Source organism: Heptranchias perlo, chromosome 16 (genome assembly GCF_035084215.1).
Source record: "Heptranchias perlo isolate sHepPer1 chromosome 16, sHepPer1.hap1, whole genome shotgun sequence".
NCBI lineage: Eukaryota > Metazoa > Chordata > Chondrichthyes > Hexanchiformes > Hexanchidae > Heptranchias > Heptranchias perlo.
This window is the reverse complement of record NC_090340.1, coordinates 7,196,655-7,219,280: the sequence shown is the minus strand read 5'-3', so window position 1 is coordinate 7,219,280 and position 22,626 is coordinate 7,196,655. Positions and strand designations below refer to the sequence as shown.

Sequence of the window (22,626 nt, the reverse complement as noted above, 5' to 3'; positions counted from 1 at the left end):
TTAAATCTGAGATTGATAGATTTTTGTTAACCAAACGTTTTAAGGCAGGTATATCGAGTTAGGTCACAGATCAGCCATGATCTCACTGAAATGGTGGAACAGGCTCGAGGGGCTAAATGGCCTACTCCTGTTCCTATAGAGGCAAAATTTTCACCGGACATTACTTCATGTCTTGCACTATTGGGCTTTGTAACTTTTCCAAACCAGTTATTGTGTCAGTTGCAGAGCTTCTGCCGGAAACGAGGAAGGGCCCCATGTGATAACACTGTTTCTGTGTCCAGAGTTTTGAAGGTGATACACGAACGTCACCTGCAAGAACAGAAATGGAGGGAAGAAATGGAGAGGCTGCGGGAGGAAGAAGAACTGAAGAAAAAATCCAAAAAAGGAAAAAAAGACCTGAGTATCAAGGAGGATGCAAAGAAAATGCAGATGAGTGGAAAGGTGGTACGGAAACAGATATTGGGAAAGTTGAGCATAGAGAAACAAACATACCTTCATTAACTTGACTTGTGTTCTAGGTGCTACTGATCTTCTGAGATTTGAGATCAATATTCAGGATGAGAAAAGATAGTGAGCCCCTCTCCCCTATGGCAACCAGCCAGAGATGCAACATTGGATGTAATCCATATGGGGCTGGTACAGTTGGGTCTCTGTGCAACTCAACATTGACACATTCTCAATGACTTCTCTGCTTCCCCCTCCCACTTCTTTTTTTCCCAGTGAGATTAAAAGGAACAACTCCACAATGTTGTTCTTTTTTGCAGCCTGGGTCTCAGCATCAATAACCCTTTTGAAAATTAGATATAGATAATTACAATTACCACCATTTTCATGTGAATCTTTCTGTTACTACCTATTGTTGAATATTGTACAGTAAATATTGAGCACCTCCACTGCTTCAGTGGGTAAAGGCACCCCTCCGATATGGCACTGAGCCATACATACCAGTTGGCCCCAGGTTTGATCCTTGGACTGTGCTGACTTCGTACTTTTCTGCTGAGGCAGCAGTTGGAGTGGGCTAAGCAGAGGAAGTTCCATCAGGGTATCCGCTCATGATCACCCAGTGACTTCAGAAGGAAATTATGCCAGTGAGAATCTCAGATGATGACAGGATCAGGCTGAGCTGTCATACCCCCCCATAACCAAGTATCCTGGCAACATTCATTGCCTCAATTCACACATGAGGTATATCTAGTTAGGTGAGTTACTGGAGGGAGGTGGTCACCCCAGTAAAAGTCAGCACCTTCAGCAAGGGAGGACAGGAAATTGGAGCAACAGAAAAATAATCAATGGTTAGTTCCAATCCTTGGCTTTAAAGTTCTAGAATTACATTCCTCAGCTTTAAAGTTCTGGAGTTACATTCCTTGGGTTTAAGACCTGGAATTACATCCCTTGGGTTTAAAGTTCTGAATTACCCTCCCTGGGTTTAAAGTTCTGGAATAATATTCCTTGGGTTTAAAGTTCAAGAATTACATTCCTTGGGTTTAAAGTTCTGGAGATACATTCCAGGGATTTACGGCCTGGAGGTACACTCCTTGGGTTTAATGTCCTGGTGGTACATTCCTTGGGTTTAATGTCCTGGTGGTACATTCCTTGGGTTTAATGTCCTGGAGGTACACTCCTTGGGTGTAAGACCTGGAATTATATACATTGGGTGTAAAGTTAGAAACACAGAAAGGTTACAGCACGGAAGGAGGCCATTCAGCCCATCGAGTCCGTGCCGGCTCTCTGCAAGAGCAATCCAGCTAGTCCCCCTCCCCCGCCCTATCCCCATAGTCCTGCAAATTTTTTCCCTTCAAGTACTCATCCAGTTTTCTTTTGAAAGCCACGATTGAATCTGCCTCCACCACACCCTCGGGCAGTGCATTCCAGATCATAACCACTTACTGTGTAAAAAAAGTTTTTCCTCATGTCACCTTTGGTTCTTTTGCCAGTCACCATAAATCTATGTCCTCTGGTTCTCGACCATCCCGCCAATGGGAATAGTTTCTCTCTATCTACTCTGTCTAAACCCTTCATGACTTTGAACACCTCTATCAAATCTCCTCTCAACCTTCTCTGCTCTAAGGAGAACAACCTCAGCTTCTCCAGTCTATCCATGTAACTGAAGTCCTTCATCCCTGGAATCATTCTAGTTAATCTCTTCTGCACCCCCTCTAAGGCCTTCACATCCTTCCTAAAGTCAGTGCCCAGAACTGGACACAATACTCCAGTTGTGGCTGATCCAGTGTTTTATAAAGATTCATCATAACCTCCTTGCTTTTGACTCTATGCCTCTATTTATAAAGCTCAGGATCTTGTATGCTTTCTTAACCGCTTTCTCAATCTACCGTGCCACCTTCAACGATTTGTACACATATACCCCCAGACCTCTCTGTTCCTCCACCCCTTTCAGAATTGTACCCTCTAGTTTATATTGCCTCTCCTCGTTCTTCGTACCAAAATGTATCACTTTGCACTTTTCTGCTATGAATTTCATTTGCCACATGTCTGCCCATGCCACCAACCTGTCCATATTCTCTTGAAGTCTATCACTATCCTCCTCACTGTTTACTACACTTCCAAGTTTTGTGTCATCTGCAAATTTTGAAATTGTGCCCTGTACACCCAAGTCCAAGTCATTAATATATATCAAGAAAAGCAGTGGTTCTAATACCAACCCCTGGGGAACACCACTGTACACCTTCCTCCAATCCGAAAAACAATCGTTCACCACTACTCTCTGTTTCCTTTTACTTAGTCAATTTTGTATCCATGCTGCCACTGCCCCTTTTATTCCATAGGTTTCAACTTTGATGACAAGCCTATTATGCAACACTTTATCAAATGCCTTTTGGAAGTCCATATACACCACATCAACTGCATTGCCCTCATCAAAAAACTCAATCAAGTTAGTTAAACACGATTTGCCTTTAACAATTCCGCGCTGGCTTCCCTTAATTAATCCACACTTGTCCAAGTGACTGTTAATTGTTCGATGACAGTTTTGCCTGCCAATCTTTGATTCCAGTTTACCCGGGCCAGATCTATTCTCATCCCACTGAAATTGGCCCTCCTCCAATTGAGTATTTTTACTTTAGAGTGGCCCTTGTCCTTTTCCATAGCTAATCTAAACCTTATGATACTATGATCGCTGTTCCCTAAATGTTTCCCCACTGCCACTTGCTCCATTTGGCCAACCTCATTCCCCAGAACCAGATCTAGCAATGCCCCCTTCCTCATTGGGCCAGAAAGGTACTGGTCAAAAAAGTTCTCCTGAACACATTTCAGAAATTTGTTCCCTCTTTGCCCCATACACTATTACTATCCCAGTCTACATTAGGATAGTTGAAGTCCCCCATTATCACTATTCTATAGTTCTTGCACATCTCTGTAATTTCCCTGCAAATTTGCTCCACTGTATCCTTCCCACTAGTTGGTGGCCTATAGTATATACCCAGTAGTGTAATGGCACCTCTATTGTTTCTTAACTCTAACCAAATAGATTCTGTCCTTGACCCCTCCAGGACATCCTCTCTCTCTAGCACTGCAATATTCTCCTTAATCAATACTGGCACACACCATCCCCTCATTTCTTCCCTTCCCTTTCTTTCCTGAACACCTTGTATCCAGGAATATTTAGTATGCAATCCTGCCCTTTTTTGAGCCAGGTCTCCATTATCGCCACAACATCATATTCCCATGTGGCATATTGCGCTTTGTTTACTACCCTTCGTGCGTTTACACACATGCACTGTAAATCTATCTTAGAGCTTCTTCTATTCTCTCTTAATCTGATCCCACCTAATACCGTACCATTTCTTACTCTAGTGCTATCTGTCTCTCCCAATCCTTTGTGCACCTTATTTCTCCTTTCCAATACTACATCCTGGTGCCCACCCCCCTGCCAAATTAGTTTAAACCCTCCCCCACAGCACGAGTGAACCTCCCCGCGAGGACATTAGTCCCAGCTCTGTTGAGGTGCAACCCGTCCCACTTCCCCCAGAACTGGTCCCAATGCCCCAGGAATCTAAAGCCCTCCCTCCTGCACCATTTCTTCAGCCACGCATTCATCTGCTCTATCTTCCTATTTCTGTACTCACTAGCGTGTGGCACCGGGAGTAATCCGGAGATTACTACCTTTGAGGTCCTGCATAATAATCTCTTTCCTAACTCCCTAAAATCTTCCTGCAGGACCTCACCTCTCTTTCTACCCATGTCGTTGGCACCAATATGGACCACGACCTCTGGCTGTTCACTCTCCCCCTTCAGAATGTCCTGCAGCCGCTCAGTGACAACCTTGACCCTGGCACCAGGGAGGCAACATACCATTCTGAAATCACGTTTGCAGTCGCAGAAACACCTGTCTGTTCCCCTAACTATTGAATCCCCGATCATTATTGCTCTCTTGACCTTTCTGCTCCCCTCCTTTACAGCTGAGCCACTCATGGTGCTGTGGACTTGGCTCTGGCTGCACTCCCCAGCGGAACCCTGTCCCTCACCAGTATGAATACCGGTTAGAAAGTGAGATGCACTCAGGGGTCTCCTGCACTACCTGCCTGGTCCTCCTTGTCTGTCTGGCGGTCACCCAGTCCCTCTCCACCTGCACCCTCTTATGCTGCGGGGGTGACCACCTGGAGAAATGTGCTATCCATGTAGCTCTCAGCCTCATGGATGCACTGCAGTGTCGCCAGCCGCTGCTCAAGGTCCGAAATCTGGAGCTCGAGCTCCTCCAGCTGACAACACTTCCTGCACCTGTGGTTGTCCATGACGCGGGAAGCGACCTGGAATTCCCACATGGCACAAGATGTGCATTTGACGGGTCTGAGATGCCCTGCCATGCCTCGATTTATTAGATTACTACTCTACTTAACAGAAATAAACTAAAGACTGACGGTACTGTTATTGCTAATTTACTTACTGTTTACTTACCCCGATTAATCTACCCCTTTTTAATTTCCCAGCTCTTAGTATAAACGAATGCCCTAGTTTAGAGAAAAAATAATACCCCTTTTGTTTAAAGTGCTGGAATAATAACAAGACCTGCTGTCCTGTGATGTCACTCCTTGATTTTTGTTGTTTTCGATCTTGGTCCCCCCGCTCTTCATGGGACCGCTCCGCTCTGTCGGCACCGGAACCTCTGGTCTCGAGGCCTCTTCCCCCGCTCTTCATGGGACCGCTCCGCTCTGTCGGCACCGGTACCTCTGGTCTCGAGGCCTCTTCCCCCGCTCTTCATGGGACCGCTCCGCTCTGTCGGCACCGGTACCTCTGGTCTCGAGGCCTCTTCCCCCGCTCTTCATGGGACCGCTCCGCTCTGTCGGCACCGGTACCTCTGGTCTCGAGGCCTCTTCCCCCGCTCTTCATGGGACCGCTCCGCTCTGTCGGCACCGGTACCTCTGGTCTCGAGGCCTCTTCCCCCGCTCTTCATGGGCCTGCTCCCCTCTGTCGACACCGGAACCTCTGGTCTCGAGGCCTCTTCCCCCGCTCTTCATGGGCCTGCTCCGCTCTGTCGGCACCGGTACCTCTGGTCTCGAGGCCTCTTCCCCCGCTCTTCATGGGCCTGCTCCGCTCTGTCGGCATCGGTACCTCTGGTCTCGAGGCCTCTTCCCCCGCTCTTCATGGGACCGCTCCGCTCTGTCGGCACCGGTACCTCTGGTCTCGAGGCCTCTTCCCCCGCTCTTCATGGGCCTGCTCCCCTCTTTCGACACCGGTACCTCTGGTCTCGAGGCCTCTTCCCCCGCTCTTCATGGGCCTGCTCCCCTCTTTCGACACCGGTACCTCTGGTCTCGAGGCCTCTTCCCCCGCTCTTCATGGGGGGAGGAAAGAAATATATGAAAGTGTTGCTTTTGTTTTGTACTTTTCTACAGAGCATGAATGTTTCAACGATGAAGCCTGAGGCCCCTGAAGTAAAAGGCGTTGTTGCAGAACGACCAGATTCATTCCACGCAGAACGTGGCGAAACAGAGGAAGGACCTAAAAAGAAAAAGAGCTATTCTGTTAAAAACAATCATGCAGTAGTGGAGGGCACTGCTACACCCCAAGAGGATATGTCACATAAACAACCAGAGAAACTGCTTTTCCAGAGATTTCAAAAGTATGATCGCAGTCAGAAGAAAATCTCTCGAATTCTGGAATTCTGGGATAGAGCGCAAGGAATGACTGTCATCCCGACATTCGAGGATAGCCAAAGTGGGGGGGAGGAACATTCCGCAGAACGCCCCGCGCCCTCAGGGAAAAAGGGAAAGAAAGATCGGCTTGAGAAGCTGGAAAAAGAGAGAGCCGAGAAAGAGAGAGCCGAGAAAGATCGCTTAGAGCGAGAAAAGGCCGAGAAAGAAAGGCTGGAAAAGCTGAGAGAGGAGAAAAGTGTCACGTCGCCACAGTCTGATATCATAGTTGATGGGGACGGCACAGAAAGTACAGAGAAGGAAGAAGTTTTGGGAGTGCCACAGATCAAGCTGCATGTGACTGACGCAGAGGACTGTATTGGGAAACATGTTCTGGACAGTGGTAAAGCACCATCAGTTGAAGAGGTAAAGATAGAAGCAGTGCTGGCCCATAGCACAAAACGGTGTTCTAACAAATCACTAACATTCTGGGGCTTCTTTAAATCTGCTTTTACACTGGACCTGCATAATTGTCCCAGTCTCCAAAGCATGTCCCCCCCCTGCTAACCCTTCTTCTATATTTCTGACAGGCATCAATCTACCCCTCAACTGTTAACGGTTAAGTATGTAAAAGATTGCCTTCTAAATTATGAAATGATAGAAAAATTTCATATAAAATGCATGTTAGTTTGCAATGTATTACATATTATACTATTTTACTACGCATACTACACTGTTTTATATTCCAGTTCATGGATTACACACACTGGTTTTTATTACAGTTTATATATTATATACAAGTTTATATTGTAATCAAATGTTACAGACACTGACTTATATTATAGATTATAAATTACATACACTTGTTTAAAATTACATTTCATACATTACACACTGATTTATCTTATAGTTCATATCTTGCACATGCACTTATATTACATATATTACACACATTGGTTTATATTGGGGTTCATATATTACATCGCTCGCTTATATTAATTTCATGTATTACACAAACTAGTTTATATTCCAGATCAAATTTTACAATTTTTCTATTATGTTTTATATATTACATATGAGTTGATATAGCTCATATATTACATTTGATATAGTTCATATGTTACACTAGTTTATATTACGGTTCATATTATACACAAGCTAATATTTCAGTTCATATGTTGCACACAGTAGTTTATATTACAATTCAAATTATGCTATTTCCATTACATTTTACATATTGCACACACTAGTTTATCTTTCAGTAAATACATGCACTATATATTGGGAAGGAAGTTGGGGGCTTGGGGTAGCTGTACTACTTAGAGATAACATAATGGCAGTAGAAAAAAGGGACATAACTAACATTAAGATAGAAACAGAATCCATATGGATTGAAGATAAAGGATAAGAAGGGATCGATCACACTAATAGGGGTATGCCACAGATGACCTAATAGTGGAAGGGAAGTGGAGGGAGAAATATGTAGACAAATCCATGAAATGAGTAAAAAACATGGGAGATTTCAACTACCCCCCAAATAAACTGACAAGAAGAGGTAGTGAAAGGGTAAAGGGGAATGGAGTTTTTACAGTGTGTTCAGGATTCCTTTCTTCCCTAGAATGTAAGAACGTCAACAAGAGAGGAATCACTGTTAGATCTAGTGACGACGACGGTGGCAACAACAACAACAACTTTATTTTATGTAGCACCTTTAACGTAATAAAATGTCCCCATGCACTTCACAAGAGCGTTACCAATCAAAATCTGACACCAAGCCACATAAGGAGATATTAGGACAGATGAGAGGTAGATTTTAACAAGCGTCTTAAAAGGAGGAGAGAGAGATAGCGAGGCGGAGAGGTTTAGGGAGGGAGTTCCAGAGTTTAGGTTCTAGGCAGCTGATGTCACGGCCGCCAATGGTGGAGTGATTAAAATTGGGGATGCGCAAGAGGCAAGAATTGGAGGAGTGCAGAGATCTGTTAGGAAACGTATCAGAGCAGATAAGAGAAGTAAGTGTAGGGGATCATCTAGGCAATAGAGATCACAACATAATATAGTTCAAGATAATGATTGGGAGAGAGGTAAGTGAAACAAAGTCCAAAGTAATAGATTGGAAAAAAGCTAATTATGAAGGGATGAGAATGGAACTAGGGAAGGTAAACTTTAAAAAAATGACAAACAAAGAGATAGAACAGCAGTGGGAAATATTTAAAATGGTGATCAATAGAATTCAGGAGAAATGTATTCTGCTAAAAACAAGAACAAACTAGCCAATAATGAGATTATGGGTGAATAAAGAGATAAGGGTAAAATTGAAACGAAAGAAAAAGGCAGACACTAAGTACGTAGACGATAAATGAGAGGATGACAAAAGGGAATACAAAAAGGCTAGGAAAGCAAAGAGGAATTGCGAAATGAAATGATCAAAGAATATTAAAAAAAAGCAAAGTATACATAAATAACAAAAGGAAAATTAAGATGGAGATCAGGTCACTAAGGGATGCACAAAGTAAACTCATGGGTAATGACAGTGAAATGGCAAATATAATGAGTAGTTACTTTGCCTCAGTTTTTACCAGGGAGACTAACAAGGTGGACATGGCATTAGAACAAGAGATCAAAAAGGATATCACGACATTTCAGATAGAAAGGGGGGAGATATTTGATCAAGTAGTCAAACTTAGAGAGGATAAAACCCTGGGTACGGATGGATTGCATCTATGCTTACTCAAAGAAGCTAAGGAAGAGATAGCAGAGGCACTAGTATATATACATAAAAATTCACTCGAAAAGGGAATAGTGTCAGAGGACTGGCGGACAGCTAATGTTTTTCCTATAATCAAAAAGGGAGATAGAACAAGTCCAGGGAACTACAGACCAGTTAGCTTAATGTCGGTGGTAGAAAAGATATTGGAATCTTTACTCATTGTAATAGAAAAACATCTAAAAACTGAAAATATGATAAAGAATAGTCAGCATGGGTTTCAAAAGGGAAGGTTTTAAAGGCAGTTACTCAGACTGGCGGAAGGTGGGAAGTGGTGTTCCACAGGGATCAGTGCTGGGACTACTGTTATTCACCATTTACATCAATAATTTGGACTTGGGAATCGGAAGTACAATATCAAAATTTGTGGATGACTCCATATTGGGGGTATAGTTAATACTGAGGAGGACTGTGACAAAATACAAAAATACATCAACAAAATTGCAGAATGGGTGTGTAAATGGCAAATGAATTTCAACATAGATAAGAGAGGTGGTGTATTTTGATAGGAGGAATAAGAAGCAACTTACTCCTTGGAAAATAAGAACCTAAATGGGGTTGAGGTGCAAAGGGATCTAGGGGTATAGATTCACAAATTATTGAAAGTAGCAACGCAGGCAAACAAAGCCATAAAAAGTGGAAACAAAGCACCGGGGTTCATTTCTAGTGGAATAGAATTCAAAAGCAGAGAAGTTATGTTAAACTTATATAGAACCTTGGTTAGACCACACTACCCTTTCTTCAAAGAATTCAATAAGGCTGGTCAAGCATGACCTTCCCTTTTGAAATCCGTGCTAACTATCCTTTATTATATTTTTGGTTTCTAGATGTTTTTCTATTCCATCTTTGAGTAAAGATTCCATTACCTTTCCTACCGCCGACGTTAAGCTAACTGGGCTATAGTTCCCTGGATTTGTTCTATCTCCCTTTTTAAATTTCAGAATCAGATTAGCTGTCCGCCAGTCCTCTGGCACTATTCCCTTTTCTAATGAATTATTATCTATACGTAATAGTGCCTCTGCTGTCTCTTTCCTAACTTCTTTCAGTATGCATGGAGGCAATCCATGCGGACCAGGGCTCTTTCCTCGCTAAGTTTAATTCTCTTCTTAAAGTTACTATTGAATCTGCTTCCACCACACTTTCAGTCCGTGAATTCCAGATCATAGTCGTTGTGTAAAAAAATTAACCTCATCTCTCCTCTGGTTCTTTTGCCAGTTACCTTAAATCTGTGTCCTCTGGTTACCGACCCTTCTGCCAGTGGACACCGTTTCTCCTTATTTATTCTAAAACCCGTCATAATTTTGAACACCTCTATTAAATATCCTCTTAACCTTCTCTGCTCTAAGGAGAATAATCCCAGCTTCTCTAGTCTCTCCACATAACTGAAATCCCTCATCCCTGGTACCATTCTAATAAATCTCCTCTGCAACCTCTCCAGGGCTTTGACATCCTTCCTAAAGTGTGGTGCCCAATAAAAATAGATAAAGAGTCTAACCAGTGATTTATAAAGGTTTACCATAACTTCCTTGCTTTTGTACTCTATGCCTCTATTTATGAAGCTCAGGATCCCGTATGCTTTTTTAACAGCCTTCTCAACTTGTCCTGCCACCTTCAAAGATTTGTGTATGTGAACTCTCAGGTCTCTGTGTTCCTGCACCTAGGACCATATAGTTTATATTGCCTCTCCACATTTTCCTTCCAAAATGCATCACCTCACACTTCTCTGCATTAAATTTCATCTGCCATGTGTCTGCCCATTTCACCAGTCTGTCTATGTCCTCCTGAAGTCTGCTATCAGCATTAAAGGAGCTATAAAAGTACAAATTGTTGTTATACTATAGCAGAGCGGAGGCTGGAGGTTCTTGTTACGTTAATAGATTATTTAGGGATAATGGACAGCATTGTATCCAGTTAGTACAAGCGATGTACTGCCTTATAAATTGGACAGATAGCAGTTGCACATTAATGAGTGGTCTCACAACAACCATTCATTTATTTGAAAGAGAGTTAAAAGCACTTTGATGCAAGGCGATCCTAAAGGAAATGTTGTCCGACTAATGCTGGGACACTGCAGCTGGCCTCAGTGCCCCAGGCTAGAGATGGAAAACCAACATTCCCAGTCCTAATTGCAATCCAGTGATTCCTGCAGGAAAGTGCACACATGGACATCGGATGAGGACATTGATGCCCACTCTGCTGGAATAGCCTGCAGACACACATTACTATACATTACACACATTACACATGAAGAACAGTCAGGCGGGTGATGCGAGCTCCCATAGAACTGCCTTCTGCAAAAGTCAACACCTTTTTCCTGCAACAGGAGGAAAAATCACTGGAAACTCCCTCAGAGTAATAGCAGCAAGGCCAGCTGTTGTTCTTTCAATCACTGGGTAGAAGTGGACAGAGAGAGAGAGAATGCCCACTTCCCCCACAACAATGAAGTAATGACCCCTTTAGAATAATAGTAACAAGGTTACCTCCTGCTCTTTGAATCAGGAAAAGGTGCATTGTTGAAACCTAAATTTGGGTATTTACACATACCTTTCCTCTTTCTTTATACTAAAAGAAAGATAATTTGATGTTTTTTCTCCTGCGCAGGTTTTAGATAGCCTGGGCCTGGGCCCAAAAGGTCCCCCCATCCCGCCCCCTGCCCTATTTGCAGTGGTGCAATACCCTGTGGAGCGAAGGTCCACTTCAGAACCTGAGACGCTGAGTCACTTCTCGATTTCACCTAATCCAGAAGAAGGAAAATTGTTGTATGAAGAAAAGAAAGAGGCTGAACCAGAGCCTGAACCCGTGCTCCTGATTGTTAAGGTACTTGTGACATTAAAGAGTAGGTCTGAGCTGAGAGAAAGTAGCTACGTCTAATTTTCTCCGTGGCGAGCATTTAGTAAATTCTTGGGCCTTTTTGACGAGCTGCAGGTGTCAGCCGTGGCTCAGTGGTAGCACTCTTGCCTCTGAGTCAGAAGGTTGTGGGTTCAAGTCCCACTCCAGAGATTTGAGCACAAAAGACTAGGCTGGCATTCCAGTGCAGTACTGAGGGAGTGCTGTACTGTCGGAGGTGCCGTCTTTCAGATGAGACGTCGAACCAAAGCCTCGTCTGCCCTCTCAAGTGGACACAAAAAATCCCATGGCACTATTTGATGATGAGCGGGGGAGTTCTCCCCGGTGTCCTGGCCAATATTTATCCCTCAACCAACATCCCTAAAACAGATTATCCGATCATTATGTCATTGCTGTTTGTGGGAGCTTGCTGTGCGGAAAATTAGCTGTCACGTTACCTATGTTTCAACAGTGACTACGCTTCAAAAGTACTTCATTGGGTGTAAAGCTTTTTGGGACGGGCTGAGGTCATGAAAGGGGCTATACAAATGCAAGTTCTTTCTTCCTTTCCATGAAATTGTCTCAAGTACTAGCAGATCTCCCGTTGCTCACGGTGTGTGGGAACAGTAGGATATTCCCAATATTGGATGTGTGGATCTAGACTGTATGCAAAGGCGGAAACTATTAGTGACGAGTGTTATGAGGTGGGATGAATGGATAGTCCATTTGTCGGATTTCTATGAAGTGAAGTAGCCATGTTCTCTGTAGAAGTGCACGTGGGAGGGAGGTGGCGATAGCACGCATGAGCGGAGGGGTGAAAGACAGCATGGGCATGGAGGGTGAAAGATCAGGTGTGTGCAAAGATGATAAGAGCAAGATGGAAGAGTACAGAGTTATTGAGGTTCAAGGAGATGAAAATGAGCTTTGGAATGAAGAGAAACGCAGGTGAAAGGGAGACCTGTGGAGTTGTACAATATCATTTAATGAGTTACTCTATTGGTAAGATATTGGGCTCGATTTTTGGACATCTGAGCGTGTGGGTTCGTTGGGGGGGGGGGGCGGGGGGCTCCGCAAATTGAGATTCCCGGGGCGGGTCCGGAGCCCGGCTCCAACCCACCCACTTCCGGGTTCCCCTGTGACGCACTTAGATGCGTGCACAGCCCCCGCATGCGGGACTCCCACCGGCAATTAAAGCCGACGGGATCCCGCTTAAACCAATTAATGTGATAGTTCAGGTCATTAGCAGACCTGATTTGGAGGATATTTTAGGAGGGATGGGATTTTCATCTAAACTGAGCGTGTTTCCCGTACTGGGGGAAACACTCCCAGTTGAAAAAGACGTGTTGCAGCCACCAGCCTGTGGCAGCTGCAAAGGTCCATTTGACAGGTTGGGGTGGGGAGACTCTCACTCATTGCAGGAGGCCACTCTGTCACTTTGGACAAAGTTTGGCCTCCACCACCCTCCTCCTAACAATAAAATTCACAAACTTGCAACCTCAACCCCGGTGTGCAGACACATTTACCTACCTTGCGGACCCCCTCAAACGTACATCTTCCGGATGGGGGCCGCCATATCTGCATTCATGACCTCCTCGGAGGGCGAACAGCATCACCAGCTTCGCCGGCCACGCCGTCCACCTCTGACACGTGGAGCTCCACAACACAGTGCTGTGACACATCCACCTGTACAGCAGGAGGGAGGGCAACCGCAGAGAGAGATGCGTTGCAGAGGGCACTATCCTCGCCACAGGGTCCACAGACCGAGGCTCAGCTTCCTGGACCTCTCTGAGCAGCAGTGCACACAGAGGCTCAGAGTCACTCGACATGTAGTTGTGGACATCTGCAGCCTCCTTCATGCCGAGCTGCTCCCGGCTGGCCCGAGCACCATCTTCTTACCTGTCGCTGTCAAGGTTACCACTGCCCTCAACAACTTCTCCTCCGCATCCTTCCAGGGTGCCACTGGGGATATCGCCGACGTCTCTCAGTTGTCTGCACAAAAAAAAGAGCCCTGCAAATACACCTACACCCACTCTGCAGTCACACAATGGGTGGCATTAGGTGTGGGTCTTCATAGTGATCCTCAGGAAAGGGCATTATTGCACAAACCAGACAAGATTTTCAAAGACATGGCAGTAGTGGTGATAACAAATTTTTATGATTTTTTGCAAAACAAATGAAAATAAATCAAAAACATGACATTTTGTCTTACACCCTTGTGCATCCCCTTTGTGCTCACAAAACCTTCGCCTTACGTTTATGGGAACCCCTACGTGGTGCTACCCCTGTGGCTTCAGCAGAGGTAGTGGCAGGTTGCTCTTGTCCATGCCCTGACGGATGAGATGCTTTGCGCGGATGCCCTCTGGGTTTCAGTGCCCACCTGCACCTGTGCAGGGGCAGACTCGGCCACCTGGAGAGGGGACAGCATTGTGGGTACTGGTTGAGAGGGGGGCAATGGGTGAGACATGGGAGCGCTTTGAGTGGCGTCCCCACTTCCATGTCCCCTTTCACCATCATCCCTCTCTTGGCCCAGGCCCACATCACTCCTTCCACCCTGCTGGATGACAGTTTGGAGGACTTGTGTGAAGCCTTGTAAGGCCAGTTGTAAGGTATCTGTCAGCCTGTTTAAGGCGGCAGAATGTTGCTCACCCTGAATCCGAACGGCCGTTATGAGGGCCTGAATGGACTCATTGTTGAGCCGTGCTTGACGCTCGATGGAAACTAGCCTTTCCTCCATCGCAGACATTCCCGCACCTACCCGCGACACTATCTCAGAGATGCCTTCACATCCCTGTGACAGTATTCCAGTCATGCAGGAGTTGGACTCCTCCATCCTCTGTGCGAGTATGGAGAGATTGTGTTCCAGTACCTTGGCAATGTGCTGCTGCCCCTCGATGACTCTCCTTTTCAAGGCTGGCCCCCAGGGTTCTATATCTAGGTCCAGCTGAGCACAGCCTGGAGAAGAGTGCTCCCACTGACGCGGACTCTCCACGGCCGCCCCTGCCACCAGGGTCTGCTCGTGCTCACATGTGCGTGGTGACTCACCATGTGCAAGCCCAACTAACTGAGGACGGGGACCCACCAAGGTGTGTGTATCTGTGCTGGTGGATGGCTGGCTCAGATGTGATGATGCACTCTCAGAGGCCAGCAGGTCCTCTGAGGAATTGCCCTCTACAGTCATGGCTGTCGCAGATGGCCCTGCAAGAGAACAGAAAGCAATATTAAGCATGTGGACAGATGTTATCATAGAATCATAGAATCATAGAAGTTACAACATGGAAACAGGCCCTTCGGCCCAACATGTCCATGTCGCCCAGTTTATACCACTAAGCTAGTCCCAATTGCCTGCACTTGGCCCATATCCCTCGATACCCATCTTACCCATGTAACTGTTGAGGTACTGCAGATTGCAGATGCCAAGTGATGTTAAGATAATTCGCTATCATGAGTGCTGAGTGTTAGATTTCTGTCACCAGCCGCTTGTGCACTCTCAGTCTCAGCATTCGCTACAGACAGGCACTCCAGCGTCCGGCTTATTTTGAGTGCCTGCTGCTCCGCATCTGTTAAGGCCACCTGGTGTGGCGGGCCCCCTCCGGTCCTTGCCCTCTCCCGGGCATTCTGGCATCTCTTCTCCTACCAAGGCAAAACACAGAGGCATGATTGAGTGATCGTTGCATGGTGACCCGCTGCATGCATTGGTGTGGGTGAGGGTGAGCGTGAGGGAGATGCATGGGAGGGTGCGTGTGAGACATAGTCATGAGATTGTATGAGGATTGGGTTGCGTGATACTGTTCAAATGGGAACTGGGGTGGTGAGTACCTGCAGGCAAGATGAGGATGATAGTTGAGTGGATGTGAGGAGTGATGCGAGAGCATTGTGGTGGCAGTGCAGAAGGAGTTGTGTGGTGGTGGAGGTGATGTGGAAGACGGAGTGTGCGAGAATGCGTAAGTATACTCACTTTGGCTGACCTGATTAGGTCATTCAACCTCTTCCTGCACTGCACCCAGGTTCTGGACACATTTCCGCTGCTGGTGACCTCCTCGGCCACCTCGGCCAGGCCTTCTTGGTGGTGGAGGGAGGGCACTTCCTCCCATCCAATGGGAAAAAAATTTTCCTCACCCCATCGAGCAGTGCCTGGAGTGAGGAGTCAGAGAACCTTAGAGCAGCCTTGCCTCTGGCCTGCTCCATGATCCTAAATTGGTTGTTTGCTGCAGGAGGAGCATTGGAGGACTGCCCCTTTAAATAGGGCTCCTCCTGCTGACAGCCTGTGATGCGGGTGCACAGTGCCTTCAATTAGGCTGCGATCGCGTGCGGAGTACCCCGAATTCACTGGGCGCGTTACCCAGCGTAGAGTAGGGTGAGTGAATATTCAATGTGGTCACTGATAGCTTTTCCTGTCTGTCTTTATGGGAGCAATTTATATGGTTATTTGAGCCAATCTGAAAAACGTGACATTTTTTTTGTGAATGACACATTTAAAATGTGACGTGCTACATTCAAAACTTTTGGTTATATAGATAGATGGATTGGGATAATGTGGTCACCCTGGAGATAGATTATTGCTTTACAAACCCATTTGTTTATGGGTTTCAAGGTCCAACATTGGCTGACCTTAACATTTCCTTCCTGTGCTAATAGATGGCACACTGCAGGACAAAGGAACATTCCAACTGAAAAGGGGAGATATTGACTGGACCAGCTCTGTCTCTTTCAGGAGGTTGAGTAGCATGCAGGGAGAAGTTGGCAGTCTAGAACATTCCAGCCAAAGGAGCCATCTTAACTCTCCTGATAGCCTAGTGAATAAAGACACCACCTGGCGTGAGCCATACCAACCAGAAAATTCCAGTTTCCATCTCTGTTTGTGTTGAGTGTTGTGTCAATGGGGACAGCAGTTGGGGGTGCTGCAAATGCCTTCAGTGCCATGGTTCCTGCTATCGATCTCTAGCCAATGACTCCGGCTGGAATGGATGCTTGTGTGGTTGTCGGCTGATGTCTTCCACAGAGGAATGTCCTGCTACCACACACTGGTTAAGCTCACACATCAGCATGGCTATTTTAGTGAGGTGAGGAAGTGCTGCTCACACCCATGGAACCCTACCCCAGCAAGAGTCAGCACCTTCAGGAAAGAAGGGTGAGAAACTTGAAGAGCAAAGGAAAGTAACTGGTCAATCTGTCACTTCCTAACTGAGCAAAGAAGAGAGTGGTGGTTATGTGGACCCCCTTGTCTCTCTCAAAGAAGTAACTGAAGAAAGTCAGGCCATGCAGATTGCAGGCCCTGGACTCTGATGCTTTCCAGACAGTGCAAAATATGCTCCAGAATAGGCCCATTACCTGCCTGATGCAATCAATTGCACAGTCAGCATTAGCGCATTCCAAAGCACATGGCAAGACGACCCACTCGTCCACAAGAAAGACACAAGCCTGCCTAGCTGCACCTCCATATTAAACTGGGAATCAAAAAGGCTGGTCAGTGTACAAGCTTTGAACTTAAACAATATGAGCCCCTCACGCCCAGCCGAGCCTGGTATATAAAGAGCAGCAGCTTTCGTCTGCGGGGAGGGGGTCATGTTGTCCAACCCCTCCTCAGCACCCATCATCACTCTCTTGCTGCAGGAACTAGTTCTTGTGCTGCCCCTGGATACTGAAGAAGCATGTGACAGAGTGAATCGGATCTCCCTGAGGGATGTATTCGAGTAAGTGGAATTCAGTGAAATGATCGTTAAATGGATCACCATCTTTATTCAAACCTTTATGTTATAAATAGGAGTTTTGTCACATTTCAAATCATAAGTCAATAATGGAGCGGCGAACCAACACTCCTCGCCGCTCCATAGATTTATACTAACCCACCAACTTACCTTACTTTGGGCACTCCCTCGATTTGTAAGTGGAGAAGAGCCCAGCGTCAGATCAGGTGAAGCTCGGACCCTGGGAAAAGCGAGAGGATCGATCTCTCCCCTCCAACAATCAGATCGCAGCATTGTTAACACGCTGCGTTCACTGTCTCTGCAGGCTTGCAAGGTACAACATTTTAAATCAATGTAAAAACAGTTATGGACAGCAAAAGAAGACAGGGTAAGAAATAGTTGAATTAAATAAAGGAGACAGAAGGGAAAAGTTTTTTTAAAAAGTTTATAATTTTTTTTTAAATTTCTTTAATGACCAATAACTATTAAAATAAGCAGTAATGAGACTCCGCATTTTTAAAAATTCATTTTTAGTTGTTTGGCAGCCATTAAGACTTATTAAAACTGAGTTTAGACCTGGTATTTTTAAGCGTACCTGTTTTGTGATGTAATTAGTTACTTCCCAGCTGGGCAAGTTTGCACTGTCTCAGTGATTTCTCTGATTGCAGCGTGCGATGTCCCTTTAATTCGAAGCTGTCATATCACTGGCGAACCACTAGGAGCAAGTTCCGGATTTCCGCATTTCACTGCACTGTGCCAACGCCGGAACTTTCTCCTCGATTTCTAACAACAGTGAGTGCCGTTGAGCTCACTGTTATTTTGCAAGCAATTTCTGCCCCATTATATTTTTATTGTCGACTTATGAGAGATGGCTGGGTCACTTTAAATCTCTTTTATTGCAATGGGTATTATCCACATTATGTGTGTTTGGAAATGGCAATCCACAGTCAATGTATGTATTGGTGAATGCAAGGAGCCTAAATGGTCTTGATCTGTTGATACTTTTTAATTGCAAAGTCATTAGAGAGGATCTCACCAGAGCAGATACATCAATCTTTAAAGGCAGGAGTCCAGGTGGAAAAGGCCATAAACATGCAGATTGCGGTTCTGGGTTTTACACATAAGGGCAATGAACATAAAAGCAAGGAAGTGATGTTAAAGTATCACACGGGCTTGGAGTAGTACATTCAATTCTGGGTACCCTATTATTGGAACATTAGAGCTGTGGAAAGGGTACGGCTAAGATTCAGTCAGATGATGCTCGGAATGAGAGGCTACAGTTATGAAGAAAGGCCTGAAAAACTGGATACTTTTCACTGAAACAAAAAAGACTGGGTTTGAGGGGGGTGGGGGCAGTGCGTCTAGTGGACGTTTTCAAGAGAGGTTTTGAGTGTAGCCAGTGAAGGATTGTTTTCACTAGAAATACAAGATATATGAAGGAGTGAAACTAACATTGCATCCAGGAGTCGAAGGTTTGGGAGCAGCTATCAGGGGAATGGGAAATGGGGGCAACTTAAGATCCCAGCCTTTAACGAATGCTATTGAAAGTAAGACAGGTTGTGGAGTAGGGAGGGCGAAGCTCTGTCTTACATTTGTAATATTTATCCAGTATTTATCCCTCAACCAACATCACTAAAATCAGATTATCTGGCAATGATCACATGTTGTTTGTGGGACCTTGCTGTGTGCAAATTGGCTGCCGCGTTTCCTACATTATGACAGTGACTACACTTCAAAAGTACTTAATTGGCTGTGAAGCGCTTTGCGACGTCCTGAGGTAATGAAAGGCGCTATATAAATGCAAGTTCTTTCTTTTATTTGAGCTTTGTAAGAGTCTGCACTGTCTATCATAACGGTGGTTGCACAAAACAAAACAAAAAAGGAATTTCTGTTGTCACAGGAGGAGCTACAAGTTCAGCATAAGGGGAAATCTAAGAAAGACAAAGCAGACAAAGCAGACAAAGCAGAGACGGACCGTGAAAAGCGTCGCTCCGGTGGTCACAAAAAGATTCGCCGTGACTCCCGTTCTTCAGGTATCCTGGGCGCCTGGTCACCTCAATCTGAAGCCGACCGCAATAGCGTCACCGAGGACACAACCAGAGAAGATTTCAAAGTAATCAAGTAAGTTACACAACTCTCAATTGCATTGAAGAGCATCCCACTGCAGATATTTATGATCTGTGGTAATCAATTCTCTTTACTGTACATGCACTAAAAACTGTTATATTGTATATTAGAAATGCCAGAGGGAGAGGTTGTCACAGTTAAACTGATTTTACCTCAGCTATTTATTATGTGTTTATTTGCTTTTTTCTCTCCTGAAGATGATGACTCTTGCTGGGGTACAGCTCCACAGATGTCAGCAGCCTTCTGGTACCTCCCCGAAGTGGCCTTTCTCTATGTGCGCCTCAACAGGCTATGGAGGGTATCACAGCCAAGCCCAATTCTGCTCTCACCCTACTTTCACTTCCAAAGGGTGATTTGTTTTTGTGAGCACTGAGTGTTTGAAGTTCTGCCCCAGCTGAGATTGATTAACTCAGATCGAGATTATTATTTTCTTGAAATTCCTCCATTCTTCCTACCAGAGGTTTATCAATTTGGTTCATCTGGCAGTGCTCTTGTCTCTTGTCTCTGAATCTTGCACTCCAAGATTTGAGCCGACAATCTAGGCTGATATTCCTGTGCAGTGCTGAGAGAATACAGCACCTCCCAAACCCGCGACCTCCACCACCTAGAAGGACAAGGGCAGCAGGTACATGGGAACACCACCACCTCCAAGTTCCCCTCCAAGTCACACACCATCCTGACTTGGAAATATATCACCATTCCTTCATCGTTGCTTGGTCAAAATCCTGGAACTCCCTCCCTAACAGCACTGTGGGAGAACCTTCACCACACGGACTGCAGCGGTTCAAGAAGGCGGCTCACCACCACCTTCTCGAGGGCAACTAGGGATGGGCAATAAATGCCGGCCTCGCCAGTGACACCCACATCCTGAGAATTAATTGAAAGATAAAAAGCCGCATAATCAGAGGCGCCGTTTTTCAGATAAGTTGTTAAACTGGGGACATAAATTTAAAATAGTGAAAAATAAATTTGAAACAGATATTGGAAAGAATTTCTTTATTCAAAAAGTCATGTTTGGAATAAACTGGCAGGCCTAATGACAAATACAGGATCATTAGAAATATTTAAAATGCAGTTGAATGCTAAGATGCAAAAGTTAGGGTAATGGAGGTATGAGCTTCCATGGGTTAAATGGCCATTTTCCATCCTTTACTTCTCAAACCTATTGATACAGATTATTGTCACCTTCAAAGGTGAGGTCGTGTTTGGAATATTGTTTGCAGTTTTAGGATTGTACCTTCAAAAGAACATTGATGCATTGAGGGTTCAGCGGCGAGCGACAGCATGTTTCTGGGACTCATTGTTCAGTTGCAAGAAGAGACTGCAGAATTAAACATGCTTTGACATAGAATCATAGAAATCTTACAGCACAGAAGGAGACCATTCGGCCCTTCGAACCTGTGCCGGCTCTTTGAAAGAGCTGTCTAATTTAGTCCCACACCCCAGCTTTTTACCCATAACCCTGCAGATAGTCCTCAAGTACATGTCCAATTGCCTTTTGAAGGTTCCTATGGAATCTGCTTCCACCACCCTTTCAAGTAGTGCATTCCAGATCTTAACAACCCTCTGTGGGAAACAATTTCTCCTCTTTTCCGCTCTAGTTCTTTTGCCAATTATTTTAAATCTATGACATCTGGTTACTGACCCACTTGCCAGAGGAAACAGTTTCTCCCTATTTGCTCCATCAAAACCCCTCAGTCCACCTGTGCTAGACCCCTTCCCAAATCACTGAAATTGGCTCTCATCCAGTTAGGTATTTTAACCTTTGATTTTTCTTTGTCCCTTTCCGGAACTACTTTAAACCTAATTATATTATGATCACTATCACCCAGATGTTCTCCCACTGAAACATATTTCACTTGCCCAAAACTAGATCCAGCACTGCTTCCTTCCTCTTTGGACCAGAAACATACTGACTAAGAAAGTTCTCCTGTACACATTTTAGGGATTCTTCACCCTCCTTGCTCTGTACACTGTTTTTTCCTCGGTCTATATTAGGGTATTTGAAGTCCCCTACTATTACTTCTCTATTATTTTTACATTTCTCTGAAATTTGCCAACAGATTTGTTCCTCTATCTCTTCACTATTTGGGGGTCTGTAGTAAACACCCAGCAATGTAACAGCTCCTTTTCTGTTCCTTAACTCTAACCAAATAAATTCGGTCTTTGAACCTTCTAGTATATTATCCCTCTGTAGAACTGTAATATAATCCTTGATTAATACTGCCATGCCCCCACCTTTCCTTTTTTCTTCCCTATCACTCCTGAATACGTTGTCGCCAGAAATGTTTAGTCCCCATTCCTGCCCATGTTTAGGTCCCCGTTACAGCCACTATATCATAACCCCATGTGGCAACTTGTGTCTGCAGCTCATCAACCTTATTTGTAACACTCCTCACATTTGCACACATGCAGTCCAACGCCATGCGAGTCTGCTTTGCTCTTTTCCTCCATCTAATTTCTGCTCTTTCTACACTATTCTTTATTCTGTTGCTATTTGTCCCTCCCAGTTTTCTGTGCACCTTGTCTCTCCTCTCTGCTGCTGTGTCCTGGTTCCCCTTGGAGAAAGAGTGCCTCACAAAGGCTGAAATCCATAGACTGTGTAGATATAAGCAGATTACTGATACTGGGACTGTAGTACATTGGAAATGTATCCTCTCATCAAAAGCAGTCAACACAATGCAAATTAATTCCTTTCAAAAGGAGATGATAAATCTCTGGTTATGAGCAGTATTGTAACATAAAGATACAGGCATAGGTGATCAGGTACTGTACGGAACACTATTGGACTGTGGGACACATTTGGTTTTGAATAATGTGGGTCTTAAGGTTAGATTAGAATGATACAGCCAGAAGGAGGCCATTCGGCCCATCGTGCCTGTGCCTGTGCCTGCACTTTGAAAGAGTCCCACTCCCCTGCTCTTTCCCCATAGCCCTGCAAATTTTTCCCCTTCAAGTATTTATCCAATTCCCTTTTCAAAGTTATTATTGAATCTACTTCCACCACTCTTTCAGGTTCCGGATCATAACAACTCGCTGCTTAAATTTTTTCCCCCCTCATGTTGCCTCTGGTTCTTATGCCAATTATCTTAAATCTGTGTCCTCTGGTCACAGGCCCTTCTGCCACTGGAAAGTTTCTCCT

At 45.0% G+C, this 22,626-nt stretch overlaps 1 protein-coding gene across 1 annotated transcript in view; it reads left to right on the top strand.

Moving 5' to 3' along the window:
- Positions 1-22,626, top strand: part of hydin (HYDIN axonemal central pair apparatus protein) — a 1,099,250-nt gene that overhangs the window by 677,289 nt on the left and 399,335 nt on the right. Inside the window, exons 49-52 of the mRNA XM_067997614.1 lie at positions 282-444; positions 5,847-6,509; positions 11,449-11,664; positions 19,258-19,478. Coding sequence (XP_067853715.1) covers positions 282-444; positions 5,847-6,509; positions 11,449-11,664; positions 19,258-19,478 — 1,263 coding nt within the window. The remainder of the gene's footprint in view (positions 1-281; positions 445-5,846; positions 6,510-11,448; positions 11,665-19,257; positions 19,479-22,626) is intronic.